Genomic DNA, 11076 nt, shown 5'->3' with positions numbered 1-11076 from the left:
TCAAGAGAAATTAAAGTTGGCTGTGAGCTCCCGAATCCTATTCTCTCTGTTCATTTTCTTCAGTTTCATTCTGCGGTTCTGAAACCAGATTTTAACTTGTCTGTCTGTGAGGTGGACTGTGCGGCTGATCTCTAGGCGACGCTCACGAGTCAGGTACATATTGAATAGAAACTCCTTTTCCAGCTCGAGAGTTTGATGCTTGGTATAAGGGCACCGTTTCTTTCTGCCACTTTTTGCCGTGAGCCAGTTTGCTGCATTTTCTCCTTTTGAATTGCCTAGTTTTGAGAAAGTAAAAAAGGGACATTACCAGCGGGTAGGAGGCAAAGAGCTGGAGGGGAGAGGGTTGAAGGAGCATCTGTGTGTGTGTCTGTGCGTGCGCGGGGGGCTCGCTCCGCCAGCTGCGGGGAGTTGGAAAGTGGGGTGTCCTTGTGGGAACGGAGAGCTTCAAAGTGGTCTCCCAGAAGTCCTGAATCCGCCCGAGAAAATCTGCCTCTGCTCAAAAAGCTCCGGGCAGTCTCCGGCAGGGCAGCATGCCCTGCTGGGTAGTTCATCTCTACCCCCCCCCCCCCAAACAGGCTTTTTACCCGCTCCCCCTCGGCCGCTCTGAGCCCACTATTACTGGGGGCGGCTTGGTGAATGGCCTGGAGTCTTATTTGCACCCACCCCCCCCCACCTCCCCGGCCACCTGCTTCCAAAAAACCAAAACCTGCGGATCTGAACTTTGTAAGTGTGATCTGGAGGTGGAAAACAAGGTGAGCTGCGGAGTCGGAGCCTCCCAGCCTCCAGCCCCTGCCTGCCCGGGGAGCTGCGCCCCGGCCCGCTCTTTTCCAACCATTTCGGGGGAGAAAACCCAAAAAAATTAAACATCCCCTGTTGCAGGGTGTTTACTCCTGTCGGTAGAACTGGCTGGGAAAGAAGTAACACTGATCCCTCGATGGCTCAGAGTGGCTCGTGGTTTGGGGTTGGCTCTCTAGTAGTTTTCCGCTTTCTTTTTTGTTTTGATCTTATTATTTTCCTACGGGGCGCCCGGAAGGAATAACAGGGCGTCTGAAATGCGGCCGGAGGGAATCGTCTGAAAAGTCTGCCGCCCAGGGAAGGGGAGTTTGGTTTTTTTTTTTACCATGGGGACCCGAAAGGGAAATAAATAGGCAAATGAATAAATAACAATCCTGTTATCTAGTGTAGACGCTGAAGGATATTCGCGGTGCATTCATCAGTCTAATTTGATAGCAGTTCATAGATGGCACATTTCAACGCGGCTGTTATTCCGAAAAGCATTCAGGATCGTAAAATATAACTTACCGCGTTAATAGGTTTATTTATTGGCACTGCCTATTGCTTATTTTGGATGCTTTACAAACATCTCTGTTATCTGGTAGGCACCTTCACATCACAGGGGAAAGACTGGTCTTGTTTTTCTATATGTTTAAGCAGCATGCAGGCTAAAGTTGCCCAGAGCGGAGGCTCTAAGGGTTTTAAACTATAGGATGGACATTAATTTTTACGGCAACCCCGTGCCCGAATATTGCAAAGTTCAGAAGGTCAGTCTGAGCAGCGCTTCTTGGCAGCCCCGCGGGGCAGCTGGGATCCTCCTTTCGCATCGTGATACCACTATGATCCTTAACCGCTTTTTTCCACCACCACCACCACCCTCTTTTTTTTTTTTTTTTTTCTGTTAATCACCACCACCATCATCATTCGCTTACCTACGGGCTCTTTCTCGGGAGAGGCTTTGCTGCTCTCTGACGGAGCCGGAGAGAGCTCCTCTGCCGTGGAAGATGAAGCCTGAGTCTCGTCCTCCCTCTGGGAGACACACGCCAAGGGGCTGGGGGAGCGCTCCTCGTCCTCCTTCCTCCCCGCGTCCGGGACGGGAGGCAAAGATGGAGGCGTCTGGAAGCGGCCGGGGGGCTGCGGAGGGAAGGGGGCAGCCCCGGCCGGCCCCGCGCCGTAGCTCTTGGAGGTGCCATAAGCCTGGGAGAGGCGGAAGTAGCCCGGGACAGGGACCCCGCCGCCGCTGTTGGCCGGGCTGACCTCGGCGCTCAGCCGGGGGAAGGGAGCGAGGTCTGTGGCGGCCGAGCCCTTGGGGCATTTCTCTGAGTCATAGAGGCAGTAGGAGCTCTCCTCCTTAATGCTTGGAGCGAAGGAGCACGAGGTGGCCTGCTGGCTCTCCGGCTCTTCCATGCGACAGGACCGGGGGGGGGTCTAGCCACACTTCCATCCCTGACACGTAGGGGTGCGAGCTGGGGACCATGCTTTGAGAAGTACCTTCATTGCGTTTGCTCAAAACGGGGAAAAGTCCGCAGCTTTGCAGCCCGTAGGACAGATCGGACGCTTGTGGCAGGTAGATACCACTGTTGGGATAGTAGCCGCCTCCGCCTCCGCCTCCGCCTCCTGCTCCCGCCGCTTCCCCTCTGCCCGAGCTGATCAAGGAGTCTACCAAAAAAGAGTTTGCAGCCGGGCTCTCGGAGCATGACATTGTTGTGGAATAATTTGGCGAAGGGAGCAGATAGCCCTTTCTGGCTGACATTTCTTGTGCAAAACATGCTGAATATGATTAGAGATACCCCCGCACCACGGCAGACGCTTGCAGCCAATGGAAGCCCGGGCCTCCTCAGCAACCCCTCCCCGTCTGGTTTCGTATGCGCCGAGCTGCTCTCAGGTCGACCTCTGAATTTGGGAGGTAGATGTATATTAATGTGTAATATGGATTTCCATACACACAGCCGCGCACGCTTCGCCCACATGGGCGAGTGCCTGCGCCCAGGCGGGAGCCGCGCTCCCGGGAAGGGGAAGGAGCGGGCTTTGCTGGTGCTGGCTCCAAGTTTTGCTCCCCTCTTATCACACGCACCGCTATAAAATAGCCCGGCGGTCCTGATGTTTATTATACCTAGGCTGAAGCGGTGTCCAGATGAAGCTTTTATTATCACTCCTCTCTCCCCGCGGTTGGGCTTTCCGGCAGCAATGCCTGCTCACCTCCCCGCGCAGCCTGTGTGTCTCACGAAATTAATAAAGCCACGGCTCGCCCGGTGTTTTATGCTCAGGCTCTGCTCATTTTATTTGATTGTCTCGTTTTTTGAGAAATAAAAGACGTGTTATTGTTTATCACGGATCATTGGAAACCGTAAAGGGGCCTGGTGCCTCTCGCTTTAAACTACCGAGGAAGGGGGCTGCTTGCAGCCTAACATCACCACCACGACGCCAGGCTGGGCTTAAATTTCCTGGAGATAAAATGCTCGCTGCTGCGCTGAAGAATCTCTTAGGGAGTAGTGCCACTCTGGGAGGATTGATTGTGCGGTTGCCGCTCCTAATGCTTTAGTTAACGCTGGATTCTTCCTGAGGTCTGATTACCATTTAAAATATAAAGCCAGACATATGCCACAGAAAGAATCCAGACGCGAGCAGTTCAAATGGATCCTCGCAAGATGCTGCGCACCCTGTTTATTGATGTGTTTATATTTGGACGATCATTTTTATATGTGTGTCCCCCCCCTCCCCCTCCATTTAGGTCATTCACTTTTCGCCTTTTCAAAAGCACCATCTCTTTCACAAGCAGTGTACTAAATAATAGAAAGAAGAGTAAGTAGATGAATCTTGAGATGCTAGACAGCTCTGTCCAGTCAATATGTAATTGTGGCGGAGGTAGCAGACAGATAGCAGACAGACAGGGACGCAAACAAGACAGACAGATAGATTTTCTAATGAATCGCTTAATGATGGCTTGCTTTCGCTTCCATCATCCCTCGCTTATGCCATTTTGAAGTCGCCTCGCTGCCTGGCCCGAGGAACTAAGGGCTCTTTAGTCCAAGGGGACCCTGAGGCTGCCCGGTACTGGTTGCCCATCCCTGCGGAGTAGTGCTCGCTCCTCTCTCCCGCACACTGCCCGGGGAAGCAGCGGCCGACTTCCAGCAGGGTGGGTGGGGGAGAGCGGCTGCCGGCCGGGCGTCAGCGCCATCCCGGGCGGCGGGGCCACTGCCCGCCGGGCGGGGTGGCGGCGGGGTGGGCGCGGAGCCCCGCATCCCCCGGCGCCTACCCTTGGCGTTCAAACGGCCCCGGGGAGCGGCACGGGGCAGGGGCTGGGGCGGCCCTTTCCCCTCGCGCCACGGATCTGTCAAGCCCCACGTGGTCTCGTCCCCCAGTGCCTGCCTGCCACGGGGAAATGTTTTTTCCACAGCGTGACATTCCTCCGGAGGGGTTCCTCCTTGCGGCGGGAGGCAAGTGTCCCTTACCGCGGACCTGCCGAGCCGGCCGAGGCCCTCCCCAGCCTCCCTCCGCGCCCGAGGGAAGCGCCGGGGCAGGCGGAGGCTGCTACAACTTTGCAACACCCATAAAACCTTTATGGAAACGCGTCTGATTTTTTCCAGTGTGATGAGGCGAGCATCACGGCGCGGCTTCCTCCCGACCGGCCCGTGGGATGCGGTGACAGGGGTAGATCCCACAGCCTATAGAAACCCTTCGAGTTCTTTTTTTTTTTCCTTCCCGCATTTTCTCCTGTAATACTGTTTGTACTTCCCCAACCCGACTAACCCCGCGATGTGTTAATGTGCGATGGACAAACCCTTATCAGATTCCTATGAGGGCCGTATCACTGCTAACAAAATTAATACCACATAAGGCACCGGTTTATTGGGTGGTATACGGGAAGGCTATTATCAATAGGCTTAGCCTTATAAATACAGATCTAAATAAAATGAAACGTGAGTCCCAACGCCGCGTTCCAAATACATTTCTCTACACAAGTCAGGTATAAAAATTACTCCGGGGAAGTCCGCTCTTGTGGTATGTTTATTTTGCATTTGCCAAATTAAATAGAAATGGATTGCAAACCTAAAAGCCATACGGAACCGAGGAGCAACACTTGAAATACTTCCAAAGCTGTTTTTAAAATAAGCAGCTCTCTTTTAAAAATTGGAGGGGGGTGGGTGGGAGGAGAGAAGGCCTATAAAAGTACGTTGCAATCCTCTTCAGCTGGAATAAAACGACTCGAAATGCGTCGGAAGAAACACGGATTGGATTCTTCTCCTTCTCTGCAAGCTAATGCAGAGAAAGCAGACAAAAGGCACGGAGGCCAGGGAAAAACCCGGGAAGGTTTGAAGTTTTCCTTAGCCTGCCCTCCTAGATTTTGTAGCAGCGGGCTGGGGTTTGCCCTCCGTGTCAGATCCTGCGGGAGCTGCCGCCGGCAAGGCCGTGCGGGGTTGTGCTGATCGCGGTGAACGGTGCCGGTTTGATGGTCAAGGCACTGCCTCCATCTAGATCATGAACTCAGCTCGGCGCTGCATTATCTCCGCTTTCTTTAATCGCTAACAAGGCCAAGGCAAATAGTAACCAGCATCATCAAACCCAGTGAAGTAAAACTAATAATGTTCACTTGATTCGTAACTATAAAAGATAATGGTCAATTCTGACTAAACCGAGCTAATTTGGCATGCTCTGGGTGTAGCTACTGCATTTCCAGCGCTTAACAATGTGTCCCTTGGAGCTTAACCCCTATTTAAAAGAAATTTTAAAGAATATTGTGGACGCCAGGGGACGAGAAATACTTTCTTTTTAATTCTACTTCTGTAAGTACAGCTATCCGAGGGTCTATAAAACCGAGCAAATAAAATTCTGATAAATATCAAAATCGGCGAGAAGGTGCTTTCGCGGAGAATCTAAATTCAGGCGTACATAGACAACGCTATCAAAATAAAACTTTATTGATCTAAGAAAAATATAATAGATGCATTAATAGTGTCGTTAAGCCGTTTTATTGGATGGATTAAAATTAAAAACAAAAAAGGGAATAAATAAAACCCGACAGCTCAGCCTAAGTAAATTCTGACTGGAAATCTCAAAATGTATCATGTTAAACCGTGATTTATCTTTTTATTATTGGCCCGTATAACCCAAAAGATCAGCACTGTTAATCCAGAGACGCATTTTGCGAGCTAATTAAAATATGCTTTTATTTGCAGACACGGGCAAACTGCAATTTGTGAAAACGTAAATGGCCTTGCAGTCTGTTGCAGGAGTGCATGCGCCGCCTATCTGAGAATATAGCCGTGGATTACATTTTATACAGCTCCAAAAATTAATGCAATCAGGGTATAGTTATTTAATATTGGAACTGTCAGTTGTCAGGAACGTGCGTGTGTGCCAGATTCCTCCTTTATTTATTTTTTTTTGTCTCCCCCCACTTTTCTGGATTTGCTCCAAAGAAGGCGGATTTCAAACAGGAGGTTTAGGAACTGCATCTGTGCCAAGTTAGGTGACAAATGACAGCCCCACTAATTTTATCTTTACTAGAAATTCTTTCACGCTGGTGGTGGTGGTGAGGTTGGCTTGTTTTGGCGGATTATGCTGTTAAAAATTAGCCTGAGATTTAATTTTATTCCAGCCATCCGGAGGCTTGTTCTCCTAACTATGTATTATAGTATATGTGTATCGTTTTACTCATTTGGATTAGGAACATATTTTGCAAGTAATTCTGACGAGCTCCGAATTCTAGTGTGCGGCAGGACAAAATACACCCAAACCAATTCATTAGGGCTTTATCTCCTCGCCATTCCTCCAGCACCAGCGAGAACAACGGGGCTTTCTATTGTCCCGGGAGCCCCAAACCCCGTGCAGAAGCAACAACGGTATCGGGTTATATATGTGTCGGGAAAATCTTAAGTCCGTCTTTTAAGTGTACCCCTTATATTGCAAGAGATGGGTCGCACAGCTGTATTAAGCATTTGAAACTGTATCCCTTCTTCCCTTTTTTGTAGCTGTCTTTCCTTTAAATAAGATCTGGACGCATATACAAATATCTTTTTTGGTTGTGGTATAGCTTGACTCTCAGGCACACACGTTGGCCTGAAGTTTCGATTTCAGAGCATTTAATGAAAAGATTGTGACAAAAAAAAAAAAAAAAAAAAAGACAACAAAACACAAACCCAAAGAGCTTATGAAAAAGCCTCCCAGGGGTTTGGATGTGGTATGCGAGCTGAGGTTGAGTACACGATTAATTAAACACACTGTAGACACTGAATTGGCTTCGCCTCTTCCCTCCAAAACATGCAAACCCAAATCATGTGAAATAATAAACAGTTATTGTAAGAAACAAGCTTGTTTTTTTTAAATATTATCCTATGACCGCGGCCGTCAGTAAACAATTCGTAACCAGAGGGCGCTTTAGCTGCTGCTGGGGTCCCTTTGATTTATTCAGCCGAGTATTGAATGGGGCAGGGAAACAACAAGGGGAAAAATAAATATTTGATCAAATATGCTGAGTTTAACTTGACTGGTGTAAAATGAAATGTTGCAGAGGGACCCTCAAATCGCCCTGCTCCTTCCCAAGACGTGGCTTCTCACGTCCTGGAGTCGCCAAAGGGAGGTCAAAAGAGATCAACGTCCCCGAGCTTTTAATGGAGCATCTTTGATGAAATCGATAGGTTCCGATAATAATCTAGAAACTGCTCTCTACCGACCGAGCATGTGCTTTTAACTACGCTTGCAACAGTTCCCTGGAAGCACAGTTTTAAAAGGCGCTTTCTTAAAAAATACTGCAGGCAAGTTACATTACATACGAGAGCAAGGACAAAATCATCCTCTTCCTCCCTTCACCCCCCGGACAGAAACGTAAAAATTGTACAGTCTCTCCTAAGAAACACGTGGATTAAAATATGTAGCCAAACCAGTATCTCCTCCATATAATACCACCTTCCCCTCCCGCCCTTCTCAAATGGAGACATAACAAAAACATGTGAAACTTTTATGGGCGAGAAAAGTAACCTGGAGTTAGGGATACTCGCAGAGAGGATAGAGTTTCAAAGCTACAACCCAGAGCAGCCCTGAGCACATGAGAATGTGTGACTATTGTTTGTTTACAGCACATGTGCTGGTTTAGGAAGGAAGGCAGGAAGGGAGGAAGGAAGGAAGGAGGGAAGGAAGGAAGGAAGGAAGGAGGGAAGGAATGAAGGAAGGGGAAATCCAAATCTGGTCTTGCATGAGCATTGATTTAATATGCAATCACATGAAGTTTTTAGCATAAGCCTGTCAAAATTTGTTTACCACAATCTGTGTCCAGCTGCAAGGAAGCAGACTACCCTTTAAAGTTACCAAACGACCCTAACTAAACTACAGTTCAAGTCCAATAAGATCGTCAGAATTGTCTGTCATTTGCAGTCTGTGTTGCCATAGATCTATTTGATTGAAGACACCTACTGCTCCACACATAAATGTCAAGTTTCATAATATTTCCAGTGCTACAATTTTTTTATAACTGGAAGAAAGCTACAAGTTACTTTGAAAAAATATTTCCAGATAACGTGGATTTTCCACGCTGCTGGCCAAAACTCCTCATAGAGAAAATAAAAGGTCAACTGCAACTTAGAAAGTCCCTTCTATATTATTTCACATCGTAATCACCAACTTTTTGCATCTCTTCCCCTCCCTACGGTCCTTTCCCGCGGTGCTCAGTGGTCGGGGCAGGGGCCACCCCAGCCACTCCGATCACCGCACACTCCTCGCCTTTCTCCACGCAGGGTAGATGTATAAAACACTTACCTTCGCGCATTTCCTAACCCAAAGCCCACAGGCTTTTACTCCACCGAGAAGCCCCAAAATCTCCTCCCCTCCCTCGCCTCCCCGGCATCCCGAGCGGCTTTTTGTAACGCGGAGCCCGGTAAGTGCAATAATTACGCGTGCGGCTCCAGGGATGCAAAATGAACAAAGGCCAAGAGGGTTTTTTTGGTTTTTTTTTTTTTTCTTTCCTTCTTCCAGGGCTGCTCCCCTCGCCCCGGGCGGCTTTGACATTGATCTGAAGATCGCCATCTTGTGGCAAAGCAGCCCCCAAACCGCCGCCGCCGTCCACCCGCCCGCCCGCCCGCCGTCCTGCCGCGGGGCCCCGCGGCAGGACGGCGGGCGGGCGGGCGGGTGGACGGCGGCGGCGGGCAGCGGCCGCTCACCTCCCTGTGCACAAACCTCCGGGCGAAGCTCCGCTGCCTTTACAGCAATGCATTTCGTACAGGCGAGCGGACGAGTCACGGGCACTTTTTATGGCCACATTGTCACAGCGACACAGAGGATGCGATTTTATTGGGCTAGGAAATCAAAACCCCGACGAGAGAAACTCCATGGTTTAGCTGCCTCTGGGATTGGCCATGAATGCCAGTTAATTTTTAACCAGGAAAGGAAGCTTGCTGGCTTAACTTTCATTGCCATTCAGCTCTCCATCCGTCCCTCTGTCCCTCTCCCACAGCCCGTCCGTCTGTCCATCTCCTTTTAACCGCCGCTCCTCCTTACATACTATGCAAACAAACAAACAAACAAAACGCCCCCTTCCCCCGACCCCCACCCCCGACTTTTTAACATTTCTTTTGGGTAGACATTGTCTGGCTGTGTGGCGTTGTCAACAGAGGCCCAAAGTCAGTAAGTCCTTCACCTCAAGGTTATGGTTGATGTCCAAGCAATACAGAAGTTCAAAGCCAGTAAACAATGCGAAAACAGACCGTACTTTCTTCTCCTGATCAGGATAAGTGTCAACATTAAGGATTCCAACACTCTCACCAAAACACATTCTTATCTCAGCTATTGTTTGGGGTTTGGGGTTTTCTTTCCTCCCTCCTAACTTTCTCCCTCCAGACCTCCGCCTCGCCCCCCTCCCCCACCCACCTCAGTCCACCCCCTCCCTCCTTGGAGATCAAGGACAATTTCAAACAGTCCATTTCCACCACACTGCCATGCAGATCCCCCACCTCCCCAAAGACAACAATTTTCTTAGGGCTCTCACACTTCTAGCCACATCTGTTGGCTGGCTTGGACCTTCCCTTTGGTGCCAGGCTTATAAAACCTGCCCCAAACGCTACCGAGGAGTTCTCCTGGACACATGTGATGGGAGCAAACAGCAGTGTCACATCAAACCCTCGAGCGCAGGACCTTGCCCCACTGGCGTTGGCAGGATAAGGAAAAGGCCTAACACGTAGTGAGCTATGAACATACTTAATTTTCCTTTTCCTGTGACCCACTGAAACGATGCTTGGACAAGCCTGGGTTCACTTGTTAACTCCAGAGTAGAAGATTTAATGGCGAAGTTCACAAAAGAAGAATAATTCGCCCCAAATGACTGAACAAGGTCATGAGGAATTTCGGGTCCCAGAGTTACATTGGATAAAAGAACATGCAGTAACGTAACACCAGAGTAAAAATATAAAGTTTCCATTTTTTTATTTTCTTTGTGCGCTGTTCCACTGTATACATGCAACCAAATACTTTCGCATATTAAAAGAAAACTGTATATACATACAGATGATACATATTGCAAACAGTGATGTCATATAAAGATATTGCATTTTGTGAACTGTGTCAAAGAAATTACATCCATTTGGTAAATTTATTAATCAAAAAACATTCTTATCACCACTTTGTTGCACATGTAAAGAAATCCCACACCCTTTAGCCCCAAAGGAAAAAAAAAAACAACCAAAAAAAAAAACCCAACTGAAAAAAAACGGAGGGGGAAGGCATTCAAACAAAATAGGTCGTGGGTTCTTTTTTTTATTATTTACAATCTTGTAAAACACCGTTCCTGTATGAAATATACATTCAGATATTCTCAACAGCAAATTACCTTAACGATAGAACACCATATCCTTTGTAAACTGATATAGAATTTTAAATATTTTCCTTTTTTTTCTTTTATTTTTTAAATTGCTTTTTTTTTTTTTTCACGCTTTGGTTCCTGCAGGGAAATAGATATATTTATAGATATTCAAAATAAGTCCGAACAACTCTCCATTCTTTGCATATGTCGACTGGGCGATAAAGTAGAGCTAGAGCTCGTGACATTTAGAGTAGACAACAAGAAAATTACCATATTTACATTGTTTGGCTTCTGTTTAAACTCCTCACTAGTCACCTTTAAACGAACATGCGATTGAGTTATTTTAATGATCCAACGTTAGTGCATTGCACAACTCCAAGTTTCAATTAAGTGTTGTGTGGTATTTGCTAAACTGTCGTTCTCCACAGGTATTTCCTGAAGAAAGTTTGTGAGCCAGAAGCCAGAAGGTTAGTTTCCTTTATGGAGTTGTTTCTTTTAAAACACTGAAATTTACA

General features: G+C 48.0%; 1 protein-coding gene across 1 annotated transcript; it reads right to left on the bottom strand.

Moving 5' to 3' along the window:
- Positions 1 to 2527, bottom strand: HOXA10 (homeobox A10). Its single transcript, XM_040591848.1, is given in 3 exon segments — positions 1 to 275; positions 1707 to 2199; positions 2201 to 2527. Coding segments are annotated over 3 exon segments (1095 nt in total).
- Positions 2528 to 11076: the final 8549 nt, after the last annotated feature.

The sequence above is a fragment of the Falco naumanni genome, chromosome 4 (genome assembly GCF_017639655.2).
Source record: "Falco naumanni isolate bFalNau1 chromosome 4, bFalNau1.pat, whole genome shotgun sequence".
Lineage (NCBI taxonomy): Eukaryota > Metazoa > Chordata > Aves > Falconiformes > Falconidae > Falco > Falco naumanni.
Note: the sequence above shows the minus strand (reverse complement) of the source record. Positions and strands in the feature narration are given on the sequence as shown.